The sequence below is a fragment of the Ranitomeya variabilis genome, chromosome 2 (assembly GCF_051348905.1).
Source record: "Ranitomeya variabilis isolate aRanVar5 chromosome 2, aRanVar5.hap1, whole genome shotgun sequence".
Taxonomy (NCBI): domain Eukaryota; kingdom Metazoa; phylum Chordata; class Amphibia; order Anura; family Dendrobatidae; genus Ranitomeya; species Ranitomeya variabilis.
In genome coordinates this window covers 1085123814-1085145639 of record NC_135233.1, presented here as the reverse complement: position 1 = coordinate 1085145639, position 21826 = coordinate 1085123814, and the positions used below count along the sequence as shown (strand labels likewise).

The window sequence follows — 21826 nt, the reverse complement described above, 5'->3', positions numbered from 1 at the left end:
GGGAGGGACTTAATCACAGGACTGCAGTCTGGTATCTTCTGGTAGAGAAATTGTTAAACAAGATGTACCGTAACATCCATCTGGTATTTTCCAGCAGGGCAATGGTTGATGGCAGCAACATACCATACTTTTGTTATATCACTGCCATCAACCATTTCTCTGCTGCAAGACACCAGACTGAATTTACTTCTCTGTTACATTTGTGTCTCTGCCAACATTCTTGGTGAGATACAGAGACTACCTAACAAAACGGAAAGCTCTTGCGAAGAGTTATTGAGAGCTAGGTATAGACAACATCTAGTAAACTCTTGGAAATAATTCTGGCTGTTTCATGGAAGTTAGGAGTGAAATAAGAGAGGATAGACACCTAGCTGGAGCTGGACCTAGTGAAGAAACAGAAAACTCCTAACAAACCTGAGGCAACAGAGGACAATGCCAATTAATATCCAAGCGCCTGACCTCTGCCAGAGTCGGCTTAAAAGACATTGGCTAATGATGTCAGAGGAGTTTTCTGGGCTATCGGTGAAACCCAACAAGGACTACAACAAATTGAAGCAGCCAGAGGAGAAGGGAGCTATGCTCGGAACATGTGCCGGGACAGTTGAGGAACACTGCTGATGACCTCACAGAGCGTTGTCTACATTTCATACAATTATTTCCACTTGTCAGCTGAGAGCAGGACTAAGTATTTAGGGCTTTGCAGGCTGCGAATATAAACAAAGGTGCTCTTGCTGGTGGCAAAATATTGGAAATTATAAGGATTCAATACAACAATGACCTGTCAAAAATATACCATACGTTGCCCTAAAAGGTTACCCATCTCTGTTTTTTGTCATTTTTAACTTTGGACATAGGTCTTAAAACAAATTGTGTACTAAGTGATCTAACACAATGATAAATTTGGTGCACTTATTAATAACAAAGAAATGGCACAAATTGTGCAAAGTTTGGGCACAAATCAATGATAAATGTCCTTCATCTCAATCTACATTAAGTCCAGAAATCTCTGTGCCACACAAAATATAGCACAGTGCAAGAAAAGATTAAAGAACAAACTTTACTAACATTGTGCAGCTTATTGTAGTTATAATGGTCTTCTGATATGTCCTACAGGCGTCCGATGATCTCAGACCACCAACAACATGAAAACACTTTATGTAGAGTTCATGCTGCCTTTTGGAATTGCTCAGGGATTTTTGTCACTGGATATTTAATACGACATTTTTTTCAAGGAGCTATTATTTATGTGTTTTAGAGCTTACCTGTAGTATCAGGAAACTTATGACATAGTAAAAGGCTACAAATCTCGATTGCTGGTTGTCCAGCCAGTGAAACCACTTCCCATCTCTGATAGCTGAAGTAAAGAGCCAGATTAGTTCCGTAGAGATCTGTGGCCCTTTGGGTTGGTTGGCTCTTCTTGTCGACATGAGCAGAGTAATGTGCATGACCTTTATTCTTTCTCTAGATCTTTTCAACACATTGCCTGCATCTCCAAGGAGAGCTCTTCTGTCCTCTTCACCTCTGCATCTCCAAGGAGAGCTCTTCTGTCCTCTTCACCTCTATGATCAGTCGAGTTTCAGCAGCTGGACCACCAATGATCAAAACATTAATCTCTAAATTATCATGTTAGAGGTTTTGATCGGTGGTAGTCCAGTTGCCAAGACTTTGCTCAATTGAAAGGCCAGAATAGCTCCTCTCAAAGTTGCAAGCAGAATCGTGAACAGATCTATTAAAAACATATAGATCTTGCTTGTGATTCTGAGGAGATCTGAGCAAGGTCAATAATAACCGAAGGGGCAGATCACTTAGGAGAAGTCTTCTTCCTCTTCACTTCAGCAACTAGTGAGAGTTTCAACAGCTGGTCCGCCATTGATCAAAACCTCAGGCATGCTACTATACAACTTGACTAAGCCTCTAAAGTGTCATTGTAGTTTTCAAAAATGTTTGACATGCCGTAGTATCATGTCAGAAGTTTTGATCGGTGGTGGTCCAGCTGCCAAGACTGCCACTGGTTGCTGAATTAATGGCTGGCCTTCTTGGAGCTTCATGCAGAATAGTGAGCAGATCTATGGAAAACATAGGAGTCCATACACTGCTCTTCTCATGATTCTATGAAAAAGGGGAACATTAAAGGGAACCTGTCACCAGGTTTGGCCGATAAAAGATATGGCACCCCCTTTTCAGGGCTGATATATAGCCTTCTATAATGCTGTATATCTGCCCGCAACCCAACCTGTAAGAGAAGAAAAATAACTTTTGTTATTGTCACCTGCGGGGCAGTCCGGTGCAATGGGCGTCGCTGGTCTTGGTCCGGCACCTCCTATCTTCTTACGATCCCCGTCTTCCTGCTTGCTTCTTGTGGATGACGTGTCCCTTCGTCATCCACACAGTCTCCTTGGCACAGCACTCCTGCGCAGGTGTACTTCTCTGCCATGTCAAGGGCAGAGCAAAGTACTGCAGTGCGCATGCGCTGGGCCTCTCTGACCTTCCCCCGTACCTGCGCACTGCAGTACTCTGAGCTGCCCTCAACAGGGCAGAGAAGCGCACCTGCACAGGACCACGGTGCCGAGGAGACGCATCATCCACATGAAGCAAGTAGGAGGGCGGCATCACAAGAAGGAGGGAGGCTCCAGACCAATACCAGTGACACCCATTGGACCAGACCACCTAACAGGTGAGTATAATAAAAGTTATTTTTCTGGTGACAGGTTCACTTTAATGGAAAGAAAATAAAAAGGGAAAATATCAGAAAGGAAATGGAAATGGAAATGGAAGAAAGAGAAAGAAAAAGATAGTAATGGAAGAAAGAGAAAGAAAAAGATAGTAATGGAAGGAAATAATATGGAAGAGAAAAAATAAGGTGAAATTGGTGTTAAGGAGAAGATGGCTGACGACATCACGTCAGGGCAAGTGTTATAATAAAAGTGAGGAACTTTAGTTGGCCTGAAAAATTTGAGAAAATTCTTCAGTTGACCATTATGCAAAGTTGGCCTCTGGTGGACTTTGCAGATGATTTGCCCTCTGCGTCCAATAATATCACAGATTATAATGAAATGATATGTAGGTGTCCCATGTTCTGTAAGACAGAAGGAAGAACCTGGAATAATCCCCAACCAACACTGAGGGGAACTAAGAGTTAGAGAGTTATCTTCTCACCTACCAACTAACTGAGATACCCAACCAATATGTATGAGAACAGCATCCATATAAGCATAACAATTAGTGACTAATTTATTTATTACCTGTTGCAGTTAAGGGGGAAGGACAAGTTAGAGTGAAGCTCGTAGCAGAAGAGACAATCATCCAGCCAACTCTTGGTGAGTACTATGAAAAATATCAGTCCACCTGCAGCCACCACTAGAGGGAGCCAACGAGCATACTGTGCTATTAGTGATACAATGTATCTGCTACCTACAGTTAGCTCCCTCTAGTGGTGACTGCTGGCAGAAAGAATGTCACCAATGACTTCTTTGCAAGGAGATTTGGAGCTCCCCATCAATTCTCATGAAGATATAAAGTTTCATTTTTATTGTTTCTTGTCCCACAGCACCAAGTCCTCCCCCACATCCTATTCTCAGGTGGTCTTCTCTGGAGTCTTGGGCAGGAGTAAGTGAGGGCTGGGGAGGACACGGCTCTACTTTGCCACAGGCAGGAGATGATGTTATCATTCTACCCAGTAAGTACACAACATGGAAAGCAAGATCTCTACAAGAACCAATGCCCTGTGCAATAGTTCCACTGCCGTCTGTATGTTATGACTTGGAGTCTTCCGGCTGTGAAATTACAACCACCCAGTCTCTGCTGCGATTCATCTGTATTGCGTTATCTCTCACACATGTGGGACACTTGGAAATGAGCAATAAATTTGAGGGATATGAATCATATCTGTAAAGTAGTTGGCAAATCACCGCAAATCCCTCCCGGCTCTGGAGGAATTAAAGTTAAAAAAATTAAATATTTTATCTGATAAGCTCCTTTGGATAATCCCAGAAAATGGGAAATACCATTGAGACACTGGCAGTTTGACATTTTTACTCTGCCCTTGGAAACAATTTGTGGGATCTAAAGCCTGAACTTTGGAACAGCTATAAATTAGGGACTCGTATGTTTAGCAATGTTCTAATATTTTCCTACTTTGGAATATTGCCTCATTACTCAAGGGAATAATTCAGGCAAAATAGAAGAAATTCTTAGCAAGGAAATTAGGTATTCCCTATGTTGCCCTGCAGGTACCAATAGAAGATATTGGCATATTATTAATGCACAATTGTTATGCTCAAGTAACTGAGTGAGTTGACTGGAATGTTAGGAGTTAACTGAACTCCTGGAATGTCACTTCTGCTCCCCCTCAGCCAGGGTCTGGTTGCCAAGCTTCTAGGAAACAAGCTGTACACTATGTAAGATAACAGCTCTCATTGCAGAAGAAGGAAAACAGATAAAAAAGCAAAACAATTGCAAACTTGCTTATTTGCATTCTGTCAAACTAACTAAAGCTATTTAATAACCTGAGGATAATACTTTAATGTTTATTTATGACCAAGGATAGCCTTACATTATCTTGTAGGTGCTTCTGCACCTTACAATGTACAATGTTATGATCCTAGTGGCTTAGGATCACAAATCTAACCAGCTAAGTAGAAAATAATAGGACGAGCTCTGGGGATGTGGTTACTGGACTAACCGCAAACCTGATCCTAACCGCACACACTATAGGCAGCCGTGGAACGTTTCCTGAAATCCTAGACGTCTCTTCACGGCCTGAGAAACTGACTACCCCTAAAGAGAAAGTAAAGACCTCACTTGCCTCAGAGAAATTCCCCAGAGATATAGATGCCCCCCACAAATAATAATGGTGAGTTAAGAGGAAAAGACAAACGCAGAGATGAAACAGGTTAAGCAAATGAGGCCCGCTAACGCTAGATAGCAGAAAATAGCAAGGGATCTGTGCGGTCAGTAAAAAACCCTATGCAAAAATATCCACGCAGAGAATGCGAGAACCCCCACACCAACTAACGATGTGGGGGGAGCAACTCAGCACGCCAGAGCACCAGCAAGCAGGGAAATCACATATTAGCAAGCTGGACAAAAACTCATCATATACTAGGAAACATCTTGAACACAGATGAGCAAAAATAAGCAAACAGAACTTAGCTTCTCTTGGAGAGACTGAAAACGGATGTATTCAGGAGCAATCAGAATAGCACTGAATACAACGGCAACAGGCAAGGAATGAAGGACCAGGTGGATTAAATAGGAAACCTAACTAGCAGATGACGAGACAGCTGATCCTGCCAGAAACCTGCAAAATAACAAAAAGAGCCACCAGGAGGAGCCCAAAGAGAGAACTCACACAGTACCACTCATGACCACAGGAGGGAGCCCGGAAACAGAGTTCACAACAGTACAAGCAATCATACTGTACACTGCCCAATTATCTGTGCCATAGCAAGTGGTTCCTAAATTTCATTATGTGCATATAATACCACTATACAGTGCTCAAATAATAGCATCTTACAGTGCTCAACTAAAGCTCCCAGATTGTGGTCAAATAATACTAAATAGAGCAGTGAAATAATAGCACCATGCAATGCTCAAATAATACTAAAATGGATTTCTGAAATAGTACCACTAAAGAGTGCTTAAATAATGCTGACATACATTTCTCAAGTAATATTAGCATGTTCAGCTGAAATAATGCTTACATATATTGCACAGATAATTCTAACATACAATTATTACATAATATCACCATATGGTACTCAAATAAAACTGAAATAGAGTAAATAAATAAAAACACCAATACGTGGTCAATAAAATGCTAACATATAGTGTACAAATAATACCAACATACAGTGCTCAAATGTTTCTAACATAGTGCACACACAATACCACCTTATTGCACTACAAAAGTACTTCCATACAATGCAAAAATAATATCGCTATGCAGTGTTCAAATATTACCAACATATAATGCAGAAATAGTGCAGCTTATAGTGCCCAAATAATGCTAAAATAGGAACATTGAAATAATGCTAACATTCAGTGCTTAAGTAGTGCTAACATACAATTCACAAACAATATGAACATGCATAGCAGATATGATACTAACATACAATTTGTGATTAATACCACCATACTGTGCCCAACACTTACTATATCATAAATAATACCCCCAATTCAGTACTCAAATATAACTGAAACAGAGTATATAAGTAATACCGCTGTATAGTGATAAAATAAAACTAGATTATAGTGATCTATCAATTCCACTATACAGTGTTCAAATGTTACCACCATAAGAGCTGAAATATTACTAAATTAAAATATTGAAATAATTCCACAGTACGGTGCTCAAATAATTCCTCATTACAGTACTCAAATAGTATTGTTATACAATGCTCAAATAATACTGACATGCATGGTTCAATTATTACCACCATACACCATATAGTGCTCAAATTATATAAACAGAACTGAAATAACACGACCATACAGTGCCCAAACAATATTGCTATAAAATTCTCAAATAATACTAATCTACTGTGCTCAATTACTACCTCCAATGTTCAAATAATACCATGATATGGTGCCCAAATAATACTAATATACTATGTTGAAATAATATAAACTACAGTGCTCAGATAATACAAAACATACAATGCTCTAATAATTCCACTATACGGTACTCAGATAATATTATTATGCAATGCTCAAATAATACTAACATTGCAATAACACTGCCATTCAGTGCCAACAAATACCACCGTACTATTCTCAAATAATATTGACAGAAAATACTCAAATAATAACATACAGTGCTCAATTATTATCCTCTTCATTGTCAAAATAATACATTGATATGGTGCTCAGCTAACAATAACATACAGTGCTCAAATAATGCCACCATATATTAATCAAATAATACCATCATATAGAAATCAAATAATACTATAGTAAATGGTGATCTACGGTAATTTGATTACCAGATAGTGATATTATCTGATTACTATATGGTGGTATTATTTGAGCACTGTATATTATTGTTAGTTGAGCACCATATCAAGGTATTATTTTGACACTGAAGGGTGATAATAATTGAGCACTGTATGTTTATACACTGATTACTATATGGTGATATAATTTGATTACTATATAGTGGTATTATTATTGGTTACTATATGGTGGTATTATTATTGGTTACTATATGGTGGTATTATTATTGGTTACTATATGGTGGTATTATTTGAGGACTGTATAGGGGCAATAATTGAGCACTGTATGTTTATATTATTTGTGAATTTTATAGCAATATTTGATTGCTATTAGTAAGCAAATATTGCTATAAAATTCACAAATAATATAAACATACAGCACTTAATTATTACCCCCATACAGTGCTCAATTAGTAATATGAATAACCGGCGTAACAGCACTACACAATGCCCAAATAATTCCACCATACTGAGATCAAATAATACTAACATACAGTATTCAAATAATACCATAATACAATACTCAAATATTGTGAATACACAATGCTGAGATAATACCACCATAGAGTAATATCACCCAGCTTTCCTAAACCCCTGAATGGTAAACCCATCTATTTATGTTGTGATGCATTTTTCATCCCCATATTACTGCATATTACACAGACCCACTTTGATGCTTTTACCTGGGGGTCCAATTCCTCTTTTGAAGGGGGGGGGGTTTAAGTTACTTTTCTTTTTTTTGTCTTGGAGTCCTCATTCACATTTTCTGCACCAAATTCTGTGAAATGATGCACACTTTTTATGAGCTTTGCTCAAATTAAAAAACGGTCTTTATTTTTTTTATTTAACCATTTTTATGATGTTTTAGCCAAATAAATGTGCTTATTCCTCTAAAGTATTGTAAAAAAAATTGGGATAATTTTTAGACATGTGTAAAATGACTCCAGTGGGGAAATGGATAATATTTGCCGAAAAATTCTCTGACTTTCATTCACTTTGATGAATCAGGGGAAAATCGCAAATATCTTCCACAATAATGTTCATAAATAAACAAAACAAAAAGAAAAACAGGCGAACATGTATAAAATAATTTTTAATAAGGCCGCAAATTTAATAATAAGGTGCAAAATGAAAAGCATGTGAAAAACAACAACTAGACAAAAAAAAGGCACAAATGCAATAATGAATCCGGACAATTTGTATCAAATTTATTCCTGAAATTTTTTTTTACATATTTTTGCCCAATTTTTTTTCTTTCACTTTTTTTTTGACTCTGCTGTCAGAATTGGAAATCTTCTTCTGTCTTGTTCCCTACACAGATAATGAAAAATATTATTACTGAAGCCCCCAAATTGCAGGGATGTATTTCCAGATTTTCAATATGACACATTATTTCTGACACCAGACGTTTCGGCTGCAATGAAAATATGTTCTAATTCTAAGCGAAAGGAATGTTGTTTTGAAGGGTATAGATATGATATCACGCCGCCTCGGGCGCTGCAGCTTCCATTTTTTCTTTTTTTTTTTTTGTGTTGGAATTCACTCTGTTATTCATTTTGCGTTTTTCTTTGAACTTTCTGTGTTTGAAGAGATGAATGCCAAAGTGCTGCGTCTTACATAATGGCTCCTCTGTTAGACCTGATTTCCATTGAATGGCATGCTATGATGTTTTATATAGAAACGGGGCTGATCAAAGGCAGCGCGTGTCAGTGTCGCCTTCATTAGCAGCTTCTCAGACTCGTCCACTTAGCATGCGTCATGTACCTGCGGATCGTGGTGTAACGGCCGCGCTGCGCCGCACGGCCCGCTAATAAAAGTCTCCGGGGGGAGGGATGGGATGGGAGTCTTCATGTTCTACTTTGTTTATAGTTTTGTGATTTCTTTTACTCTGTAACGTAAACAAATCGGAAACTTCCTCCGCGATCCGAGAGATGTCACTTCATAGGTAAATAAGTGACGGACTCCGAAAATGATGGGAAGAGGAAATGAAGAATTATCCATAGAGTGAAAGTGTAAAAATCTGACGCTCAGTAGCACAGAAATTCTGCTAATCTGGTGAGCAAGATAAGTAATCTCCATGCTAGATCAGCAGATCGACCTATCTATCTATTATCTATCTATCATCTATCTATCTATCTATCTATCTATCTATCTATCTATTATCTATCTATTATCTATCATCTATCTATCTATTATCTATCTATCTATCTATCTATCTATCTATCTATCTATCTATCTATTATCTGTCTCTATCTATCATCTATCTATCTATCTATCATCTATCTATCTATCTATCTATCTATTGTCTATTATCTATCTATCTATTGTCTATTATCTATCTATCTATCTATTATCTATCTATATATCTATCATCTATCTATTATCTATCTATCTATCTATCATCTATTATCTATCTATCTATATATCTATCATCTATCTATTATCTATCTATTATCTATCTATCATCTATCTATCTATTATCTATCTATTATCTATCATCTATCTATTATCTATGTATTATCTATCTATCATCTATCTATTATCTATTTTTCATCTATCTATCTATTATCTATCTATTGTCTATTATGTATTTTTTATCTATCTATCTATCTATCTATCTAATATCTATCTATTGTCTATTATCTATCTATCTATTATCCATCATCTATCTGTTATCTATCTATCTATTATATATCTATCTATTATCTATCTATTATCTATCTATTATCTATGTATGTATCTATTATCTATCTATTGTCTATTATCTATCTATTATCTATCTATTATCTATGTATGTATCTATTATCTATCTATTGTCTATTATCTATCTATTATCTATCATCTATCTATCATTTATCTATTATCTATCATATATCTGTTATCTATCTATCTATCTATCTATCTATCTATTATCTATTATCTATCTATTATCTACCATCTATTATCTATCTATCTATCGCAGGAGGCACACATGCTTTGTGGACACACTGTGACACAGGGCTGGTCTTACCTAGGAGGGGCATAGCTAAGCGGCTACGAGGTGAACCCTGGGGCTCCTGATGGTGGAGTCAGGCTTGGTTGCAGGTAGCAGCCAGGTACCAGTCCTAGACAGTCCCTAGTACTGCAGCTGCTGACCCCTGGGATCATGTACGCAGATACGGATAGGACTAGGGCTCCATTCAGACTACTAAGCTCCAGATCCTCTGTAGAATCTATACTGACACAGAGTTGCAGACAGGGCTGATTCGGAGAGGTTCAGGCACTGGCAGTACTAGGATGAGGGACTTCGAGTTCAGGACTGGCCAAACCAGGACCAGGGGCCTCACAACTCACTAGGAGACCACCTCTGTCACTAAGGATTCACTGTGTGGCTTGTCACCTACCTATACACTGTGTTCCAAATTATTCTGCACAAAGAGTTTAGGAGTGATAAGGTTAGAATTTTTTTGTTTGTCATTTAAACTCATTGATGGTGATGTGTGTCAGGGCTCTTTATATCACTGAACGCAATTGCAGAGACCTGTGCACATTAGTTTGGCCGGTGTGTCCAAATAAAGGCAAGACTACTTAAGAAGGCTGTTCCACATTATTAAGCAGCCGACATTTTTTGCCAAAATGGGAAAGAAAAAGGATGTGTCGGCTGCTGAGAAGCAACAAATTGTGGAGTATTTAGGTCAAGGCATGACTACAATCAACATTGCCAAGACACTTCATCGTGATCATCGCACAATCAAGAAGTATGTAGCTGATTCCCAGCACACACGTGTGCGTGCTGATAAGGAAAAATTGAGGACTCTTTCCAACAGGCAATTGCGTAAGGTTAAAAGAGCAGCTGCAAAAATGCCTTGTCATAGCAGCAGACAAGTTTCTGAAGCTGCTGGTGCCTCCAACGTCCCCAGAACAACAAGATGCAGGGTCCTTCAGAGGTTGGCAGCTGTGCGTAAGCCATCCTGTCGACCACCTCTATCCACTGCACACAAGCAGAAACGGCTCCAGTGGGCCAAACGATACATGAAGACTGACTTCCAAACTGTTTTGTTCACCGATGAGTGCCGTGCAACGCTCGATGGTCCAGATGGATGGAGTGGAGGATGGCTGGTTGATGGACACCCCATGAAAACACGGCTAAGGCGCCAACAAGGAGGAGGTGGAGTAATGTTTTGGGCTGGAATCATGGGGAGAGAGATTGTCGGCCCCTTTATGATCCCTGAAGGGGTAAAGATGAACTCCATAATCTATGTGGAGTTTCTAAAACAACACTTCCTGCCATGGTTCAAGAGGAAGAACCGTGCTTTCCACAGCAAGATCATTTTCATGCATGATAATGCACCGTCTCATGCTGCAAAAAACACGTCTGCATCTCTGGCTGCTATGGGCATAAAAGAGGACAAACTTATGGTGTGGCCACCATCTTCCCCTGACCTCAACCCCATTGAGAACCTCTGGAGCATCATCAAAAGGAGTGTCTATGTTGGCGGGAGGCAGTTCACATCTAAGCAACAGCTCTGGGAGGGTATTCTGTCCACATGCAAAACAATTGGAGCAGAAACCATCCAAAGACTGACAAATTCAATGGACGAGAGAGTTCAGAAGCTTCTTTCCAACAAGGGGTCCTATGTGCAAATGTAACATCACCTAGAATAAAGTTTTCACTTGAAAACTGTTTGATTTCATTTTGTAATAAGCTGATAATGCTTATAACTTCACAATTCACCATTTTTTTGTTCAAAATGAAAAAAAAAGGTTGAAAACTCTGCTGTGCATAATAATCTGGAACATGCATTTTGAGTGTTTATTTTTTTAAAAAAGATCCTGTTTTCATAGGCAGTTTGTTCCAAAACATTGCAATTATACTAGAATAGTAGATGACTGGAAAATAACAACGACTGCAATTCAGATAGGTAATTTAGAGAAAATATGAGGAAATGTTATTTGCATAATAATTTGGAACACAGTGTAGGGGAGGGTGCCTTATATACAAGATGCCTCCTAGCTATTGGCTGTGAGACATCTTGGACATGAGCTCTGTTACTAACTGCCTCCCAAGTATTGGCTGGGGGCATTTTGCTTTGTGTGCTCTCTGCCCCGTGCACACACTAGGCGTGCAGCCGTGTACTGCGCTGCGCACATTACCAGAAGACGGGAAACACACCGCACTGCCGAGGCAGTGAGTATGGAGGGGTAAGGAACAATGCAGGAGCGCCGGCAATAGTGTTAAACCATCTGTTACACTGGCTTGCAAAATTATTCACCCCCTTGGCTTTTTACCTATTTTGCTGCAGTACAACCTATATTTAAATGTTTTTGCAATCTAATTTGTGTGTGATGCATCACCACTAAATATTCTAAGTTAGTGAAGTGAGAAAAATATAGGTATAAATTAAATTTATGGGATCAAATAACTCAATATTGGCTTGTGCATATGTATTCAACCCTTTTTTCTTTGAAGTCCCTTAACATGTCTGATGCAAGCAATCACTTTCATAAGTCCCATGCTTAGTGACAGGACGTCCCCCTGTGTGCAATCTAAGCATCCCATATATGTCAGTATATGCACTTATGGCCAACACCATTAATAAGAGGCTCCACTAACCAAACACCATCATGAAGACCAAGGAGATCTCCAAACAAGTCAGGGACAAAGTTGTTGAGATCCCCCAGAGCACCATCAAATCCATTATCATCAAATGGAAAGAACATGATGCCACAACAAACCTGCCAAGACAGGGCCGCCCACCAAAACTCTCAGCCCAGGCTAAAAGGCATTAATCAGAGAGGCAGTATAGAGACCAAAGGTAACCTTGAAGGAGCTACAGAGTTCTCAAGCAGAGACTGGAGTATCTGTCCATAGGATCACAATCCATAGAGGTGGCCTTTATGGAAGTGAACAGAAAGAAGCTTTTACTTACACACAAAAATTGTAAGGCTCAATTTGAGTTTGTCAAAGACATGTGGGAGACTCCCCAAATGAATGGAGGAAGGTGTTGGGGGAATTTCACTGCGGTGAATTTGAACCATGGTGAACTCGCCTCTGCACCATGAGACTTTTTCTAACTGCTAGCGGTGATCTCACCAAGGTCACTGCAGTTCATTGGCTGGAATGTAGCCTCAGTGACCGACGGTAACTTCAATGACGTCACCACTAGTCACTGATGCTGCACTCCCAGCAGCTCATTCATGAGTGGTTCTCAGCCTGGATCGTCGCATCTTGGCACCATCCAGATTCCCAGACATGGATTACGACGACATGGGAAAGAAAGACAGACCGGTGAGGGATATTGTTGTTTTTTATTTTTGTTTTATTACAGGAGATGAGGGTTTCAATGGAATGAGCGTTAGGGGAGTATAACTGTGTTTGTTATTTTTAAATAAAAAGGTAAAAGTGTGTTTTATTTCAAATAAAGGACTTTATTCTGGTTGTGTCTTTATTTACCATATAACTATAGGATTAGTAATGGAGAGATGTCTTGTAGACATCTCTCTATTACTAATCTGCAGGCATCGTGTCACCTGACAATACAAAGGTGACATCAACCCCACAATTATGAACCCCAGTTGCCATTGCTACAGGGCAAGTTGGAATTGCAAGGGAAGGCACTTTTTCTGGGTGGCTGCAGGTTGCTATTTTTAGTCTGGAGGTGGCCGATATCCATGGTCCCTTACCAGCCTGAGAATACCAGCCTCCAGCTGTCGGATATTTGTCAAAGATGGTCGGTACCCCAAGCCATATTTTTAAATTATTTATTTATTTCCCTGAAAGGTTATCCAAAATACAAAGGCCCCCCGTGTGTTTTTTAAATTATTATTTATAGTGCAGACGCTGGCTGATGAATACTCCAGCAGTTGTCCCATCAGCTGACACCAGTGACTGGAGGTAAACTTTTCACGTCCAAGCACACATGTCATTTGACAGTGTGGGAACTGCAGCTCTCTAACCTGCGGTAATGATTTTACTGCCAATCAGAAGCAGTGTTTTACGCGCTGTCATGCACATAACAGCGCAACAAACATCCGGTCTTCAGGGGGCCAAATCCGAACAGTAACACGGACTTCCTGGTGAAGCCCATGTTTGGTGTCAGTGCCTGAATAGTAGGTGTTCGGTACAGATACCGTGCTTTACTGTTTGGGTTTGCCCATCTCTATTCGGCAGTTAGGACAGGGAAAATGGTCAGAGTCAAGCAGAAGATGGATGGTGCAAAATACAGTCTGTCAGTGATATGAGGCTGGGAGAAACGTTAACCTTCCAACAATGACAATGACTCAAAGCGCTAAAGCAAAACTCGAGTGGTTTAAGGGGAAATGTGTAAATATTTTGGAATGGCCTTCTCAAAGCCCAGACCTTAATCCAATTGAGAATCTGTGGTCAAACTTGAAGATTACTGATCACCAGCAGAAACCATCTAACTTGAAGGAGCTGGAGCAGTTTTGCCTTGGGGAAAGGACAAAAATCCTAATGGCAAGATGTGGAAAGCTCTTAGAGACTTAACCAAAGTTGCTTGCTTACAGCAGGAATTGCCGCAAAAGGAGGCTCCACAAAGTACAGACTTTAGGGGGGTAAATAGTCATGCACACTCAAGTTTTCAGTTATTTTTCCCATTTGTTGTTTGCTTCGCCATAAAAAGAAAAACACATGTTCACAGCTGTAGGCTGGTTCTTTACATGAATTGATGCAAACCCTCAAAAAAGCTGTGAAATTCCAGGTTGCGATGTAGCAAAATATGAAAAATGCCAAAGGGGAGGGGGGGTGAATATTTTTACAGGCTACTGTGTCTGTCTATTTATCTATGTATCTACCTATTATCTACTTATCTATTATATATCTTTTTATCACTATCTATTTATCTAATACAATACCAACAAATGAAAAAGAAGGGGCACCATTAAGTGTCTCAAAAATATATAATCATGTTATTAAAACATGGTAAATAAAGTGTATAAAGAACAAGGTCTCTAAAAAATGGAACTATAGAACACCAGGATAGGACACTATGCAGACTACATATAGGATAATATAGAGCTTAAAATAATCATCGATAAGGACCATGAATAGCTTATGTCTCAGGCTATTCATGAATAGACAGTATAAAGTGCAAGTGCAAGATGGTCCCACTGAGTCAAAAGTTGAAAAAGGATGTTCAAAACCTGGACCTGGACTGATCTGATTCATTGTATTGTTTATTTCATCTGTTCATTCTTTTTCTTTCTTTCTTTCTTCGCCATGGGCAAGGTACTTATCTTCATGCTCTGGCAAGCTACATGAAGATGAAGGTCCTGGCTGCATGTGTGGGCATTGTCTACCAGGACGCTAGACCCTTTCAAGCTGCATGATGCTGGTGGCTTTGGCTGGCCCGGAGCAGATGGTGTGAAGTTCAATGAGGGAGACCACTAGTCAAAAATAAACAGTGTTTTACTCAACATCAACTTTGTTGGGATTATGTACTGTACAATAGATAGCAGGTGCACATCTTCACAAACGTTTCCTTCACACATGGTCTCTCTACCTCTTCCAGGCTTACTTGTTTCTGCCCCCAAGTTCCTCTGTCTTGACCACAACCCAGCACAATAATACAGTCCAGCAAGTGAAGGTCCTGTCTTTAACTCCTAATTTAGCATCCTCCTTTCCATGAGTGGATCTAGTATGCCACTATGGCCATTACTTCTGTGCTTGCTGATGCCTTAGAACTACGGCCCAGGACACTGTCTCTATCTCATGCTCTCTGTTCCATTCAGTCTGATGAATTCAGGGCCATACTGCTAGGCATTCTGTCCCAGGACCCTTCTCCAGTGCACCACTCTGTCATTCTGTCACTTTTCCTTTCTCTACTCCATATCTTGCTATCCATTGTCTCAGTCCCCACTCAAATGATGGGCAACCACGTCATGTGGCTCTGCTGACTAGTTAGACCTTAGGTCTGCTTCTGTTGAATGCTGGGCCCTATCTGTCCTCCTGACAGGAAACTGTCTCTGTTCCTTCACCTTACCCCCTCCCACTTTAGGCTAATCCCAAACATTAACCCTAACTCCTCCCTACTGTTGTGAAAATACAATCTATCACTAATAATGCATGTCGCAATACACAATAGAGCAATATGTGTGTCTTCAAGGAGGAATATGGGCAGTATGTCCATCTCCTTACACATCTAAAATTGATGAGTGGCATAATGTTTACTGACAATATGGTAATGAGAGGAATGTCTATCTGCTTTGATGATTCTCTTAGTCTTATCAAGGTATTTCTGACCTATAAAATCCAAATGGGGTACCCAGTAGGGAGTGCCTATTTTACCCTAGTGACCCCTTGAATGTACCTGCATACCAGCGGACGTTGGCACCCTAACTTGACCACAAATTGGCGCCCCCGCTCAACGGTGGCTCACTCTAAGTATCCCTAAAAGTCCCTACTCATCTCTGAGAACTACATTGGAAATGAGTCACTCCATTGAAGGCAACAATAAGACGGGATATCTTCAAGGGGTGTACATACAAATTTATGTACTTAAGGGAGGTGTTATTGATCCTTGACAAAAGGGGGATAAGAGCGAGAAAATAAACAATGTCAGCCAATGCACCATCAAGAGCACCATCAAGTTGCAAGTGCCAACCATCCTATTGGCTTACAGGTCTAAGTAAACCAAATAAACTCATTAGTAACCATTGGCCTAGCAAAATCAGTCAGTAGTCCAAAAAAACATTAAGTTTGCAGGTGATGGGGGGGTTGTTACCTGTACATCGCCCTCCAAAGTCTCTAGTAAAACAAAGCCCTTCCTTGCTGTAGAGGTTGACACCCTAATCTTGAACGTAAATGGCGCTCCGCTCCCCTACGGCCCACCGTCGCTAACCCTTATTCCTCTCCCTCCAACAGAAGTGCCAAAAATGCATCAACATAATGTGTAGGGAATTTTACTCTTTGGGTGAGAGGATGAGGTGGTTGTATTGGGGTATACCCCATCTCAGGATACCTTAGAGGATTGAGCTATCCTGATAATATATATTTTTTGTAAGCCTTTTTTAGTCTCCTATTGACATATGGTGTATGTGGATTATTTGTGCCCATCTACCAAAAGTTACATTCACCCAAATTTTTTTGCCTTCTAACAGTCACATTTTTTCCTTAGAATCTGTATTTGTGAAAGGCTTGCCTAGTAACGTTTTCTCGTTTCTTAGACCGGACCATTGTAGTTGATGTCGTTCTTCCTCCTCTTCGTGGTCTGTATGTAATCGGAGCTCTGGAGTTTCCCCCGGACCTCAGTAATGAGCTGAGTGTTGCTTGTATCCTCATAGCTGGTGGGCGTCTTAGTGTCGGTAAGTTACTTATTGCCGATTATTCCTGATAGAACTCTTGCTTTAGACAATTAGGAGATAAAATTACAAAAATAAGTAAAATTGTAATATAACAAATAGGAATGCCCATCAGTTTTCCCTTAAATGACCAGTAATGTCCACTTTTAGAAGCCTGTTGTTTGTGCCCCAGCACTTTCGCACTTAAGTTCCTAGGATTCTTCTGCCAAAATTGGCATCCTGTAGATGATAATGATGAAAGCAGTGATACATATAGCATAAACACTGTGTGAACATTGCCTTAGCCTCAGCCATAAATATTCAGGTTAGCATTTAAGCCAGGGCCATTTTCTCAGGACGTTATTGGAAATGCTAACTTTGGAACCCATCTATTAGTGTTTTTCTCCATATCTGGAGCCTCCAAAGACTGTGTAACATAGTTGTGCCAATTTAGTCCTCCAAAAGATGAAAATGTTGGCTCCGAACTAGAATTTTCAGGATGTTTTGAAAGTTTTAGGTTTTATCCGTTTAGGTCGCTTTTACACAGAATAACTACGGGGTGATTTTTGGATCTGTATAATGTTTGCAATGAAAACTTATTAACTTTTATGGAAACATGGCAGCATCAGATGCCAGCACTATATTCAACTCAATCCAAAGCATTTGACGCTTTCAGACTTACATCCAGTTTCTCAAGTCAATAGAAACAAAATTAGTTGTTTTTTTTCCTGGAAAAAGATAAAAAGTATTTTTGTAGAAATAAGGTGTATTTTTTGGCTGACAATTATGGGACATCCATGGTCAACTTTATTGGTTGACAAAGTTTTCACTTTCAACTCTAGATGAGCGAGTGAGGCAAAATGATAATTCGCCTATTAGGGTGGTTATTCCAGGGAATTTCGATTAGTGGAGAAGCTATTTCATGTCCCGTATTATACTCTGGGGTCTCTCACCTCAACCATCTGCTGATTCTCGTCGCATCTTCTTATCTCCACCGCAAGCACTAAAATACCTAGGCCTCTCTCACTGAGCTGGGGTTTCTGGCTCTGATGACGCCGGGAAGGGATCTGTGAATGATCATTACTTGCGCCGTTACTGAACCGCCCCAGGCTTCATTACAGCTGAATGTCCCAGCTCAGTGTGAGAGGTTTTCAACGCTCACGGTGGGAATCAGAAGTTACGACAATAACCGAACAATTGACGGTGAGGAGTGAAGGAGCTGGAGAGGTGAGTGGCAAGGTGAGTATAAGTATCTTTCTTATTTTTTACATATTACTTTTATTTTGTTCTGAGGTCTTTAGAGACCTCAGAGCACAATATGGGATTTCAGTGCAAGTTTTGGTGATTGGAAGATGTGATGAGGACAGGACGGCTAAGGTTTTTTTTACAGAGAAGTTGGAGAGGTGAGCGGTAAGGTGAATGTAACTTTTTTTTTTTTACCCTTTGATGGCCCTTTATGGTTCAGAAAAGTGTGTCAGCGACCGCCAAATCTAAATTTGGTGAAAGGATATTTTTGTAAAATTCAAGTAGCATTCAATTCCACTCAAATTTATTAACTCATCTCTACTTTCAACAGAATATGAATGTTTGTGTATCTGGTGCAATTTCAGCAATTCTACGGGAATGGAATTTCAATTTACTCATGTTATGGTTTGTTTTCTCTAGTGTCTTTAAAACAGATGGGTTGGTAAAAATAATGCAACGTCTATAACAGGGCGCCTCACATGGGCATTTGATATCAGGCACCAGGACTTGGGTGCTATTTCTTCTTGTGTAGATATGCAGTCAGTGTCCCCTATGAGCACTGGGCCTGTTATTCCCAACCTGTTTCCCAACGATTCTCAACCTGCTCCCACGTATCCATATTCCCATGTATTAGTAACAGAAACATTGCCAACAGCCCACACTTTTGCAAATCATGTGTAGTCTCTATCTCACATGATACAACCAATCGAAGGCTCCATTATTTGCATCAAGTGTGCTTGAGTCAAGATAACAGTGGTCCAAAAAGTTAAGAGAAGAGATCATTGCCCATAAACAAGGAAAATTGTACAAAAAGATACAAAGTCATTGAATGTTGAGATACAGCTGGAAGCAGAGTTCTTATTTCCAAAGTTATAAGAGCACTGATACTACCATAAAATGGCAGAAAGAGGAAACTGTCACCAACTGCCACCAGATTCTTCGGGAAGCAGGTGGTCAAAAACTCTGGAGTGACTGCAAAAGACCTAAATAAAAAATTTGATGACAGCAGGCACTGAGATTTCAGTTTGCACAGTAAGTAAGGTTAATGCCAAACCCTGAAGGTCTAGATTGCTCTAACTTCCAAGATGTTATCTCTACTGACTCAAAGGAATAAGAAAAGTTGCATGCAATATGCTTAAAACCCTATAAATAAGATACAGAAGTTTTAGGATTCTGTTCTGTGAAACAAGTAAACTAATCTGGAACTTTAAGGCTTATGGATTAGCTGGTACATCTGAGGAGAAAGAATGATGATCACTGTGAAAAGAAGATATTGCCTACAGTGAAGCATGGCAGCATCTTGGTGATGTCTATATTAAAACATGGTGGTGGCTCGGTGATGCCTACAGTGAAGCATGGCATTGACTCAGTGGTGCCTACAGTAAAGCATGGTGTTGGCTCATTGATGCCTATGTTGAAGCACTGCAACTGCTTAGTGATGCCTATATTAAAGCAGGGTGGTGGCTCATTGATGCCTATGTTGAAGCACTGCAACTGCTTAGTGATGCCTATATTAAAGCAGGGTGGTGGCTTAGTGATGCCTAAAATCAATCATGGTATTGACTCAGTGGTGCCTACAGTAAAGAAAAGCACTGACTCCGTGATGCCTACAGTGAAGCATAGCAGTATCTCATTGATGCCTATATTGAAGCACGGCTGCTGCTGAGTGATGCCTACAGTAATACATGGTGGTAGTTCGGTGATTCCCACAGAAAAACATGGTGGTGACTCATTGATAGCTACAAAAAAAGCATAAGGAGGACTTGGTAATGCCTACAGTGAAGCATGGTGGTGACTCATGGATGCCTACAATAATGCATGGTGGGGGCTTGGTAATGCCTACAACAGAGTATGGCAGCGGCTTGGTGATGATAACAGTAAAGCATGGCAGGGGCAAGTTGATTTCTGTAATGCTTATAGCTGGGGCTGCTTTGATTCTTTTGGCACCAAAAACCTGAAGTGGAGAACAAAATGGATTTAATCAAGTATCAGGAAATCCTTGGTGAAAACATTATGTCATTGTGTGGAAGCTGAAGTCTGGGAGTCATTGCAGCTTCCAACAGGACAACGATCCCCAGCATTCCTCACAGTCCATCAAACCTTGGTTTCAGGAGAAGTCCTGGAAAGTTCTGGAGTGGCAGTCACTGTCGTCTGACTTCAACCCCATAGAAAATTTTGGATGGAATTTTAAGAAGATGTTGCAGCATCAACCCAATTACTACTGGTTAACTGAAGACCAGAGGGTAGATAATTAATTTCCATGAAATGAAAAATAAGCACTGCATTCCTCTATTCATCCAATACAATGAAACTTTATTTAGATTACTATCATGAATAGTCAAAAGATCTCCTCCACTGTGGGAAGGAAAGTGACAACTTTCTGGGTGCTATAAATTGCTCACAATAGTTTTAGAGCAAGGATTTTTGACAAAGAAAGAAGTGGTGTAGCGGTGTATCTCATGTGAAATAAAAAAAATGGACTCCCAATTGTAGCTTCAATTTTTGTCATAGAAAGAAGGACAAGGTTTTTGTGGCCTCAACATCATTTTATGACCGGGAGGCCAATTTTGTACCCATTGTTTGCTGAAATGGCATCATCTGGGGAGAGTCCTTCACTTGTTCTTACCATGGTAGGACCTCCTTTTTCAATCATAGTCTGATTGCTGATATTTATACCCTAGCCTGTATGTATGGAATTGTCTCTTGCCATTCATGTTATTTTTATCCTTCCATGTGGGTTCAGGATGTGATCCAAATCTGGCACCACGTGTGTTGGTCAACTACAACTTCTTGTAGCTTTACCATTCGATACAACCACCTCATGGCTAAAATGAGAATGGAACTGGTTTTTAACAAAGAAACATGCTCCAGATGGATATTTGAATCTCAAAAAATATTTTTTTTTCATTCTTTGGCATCTGTCTCGCCCTTAGGAAAATTTTACAACATTTTTTTCATTTGCCCTGGACCTGTAGAATATCATTAGGCTGAAACTAATTCCTCTTATGTCTCTTTAGATCTTGACAACTCCGCTCCCCCTCCATTAGTTTATTTTCTAGAGACTTACACGTGTTAAACGGTAACAAAGCAATTCTTCTGTCCCCATCTGTCCTTGTCCAATATTTAAGGCCCCTTGAGGGAATGTTCTTCCTGACCCATCTGTCCACGTTCCACCGCACCCTAAAGAAATTCTATCATAGTGCAGATAATGAGGTATGTTGGTAAACAACTTTAATAGAAATTGACATCCCTATTGGTGAATCCATACTTCAGCCTCATAGCTCTTCTTCCACGTAGGCGTTCGTTGCTGA

At 39.9% G+C, this 21826-nt stretch overlaps 1 protein-coding gene across 1 annotated transcript in view; it reads left to right on the top strand.

Annotated features, from left to right (window-relative positions):
- The window catches only part of PKHD1 (PKHD1 ciliary IPT domain containing fibrocystin/polyductin), a 785044-nt gene that overhangs the window by 521023 nt on the left and 242195 nt on the right, over positions 1–21826 (top strand). The window contains exons 49-51 of the mRNA XM_077281797.1: positions 3252–3317; positions 3548–3676; positions 17157–17294. Coding sequence (XP_077137912.1) covers positions 3252–3317; positions 3548–3676; positions 17157–17294 — 333 coding nt within the window. The remainder of the gene's footprint in view (positions 1–3251; positions 3318–3547; positions 3677–17156; positions 17295–21826) is intronic.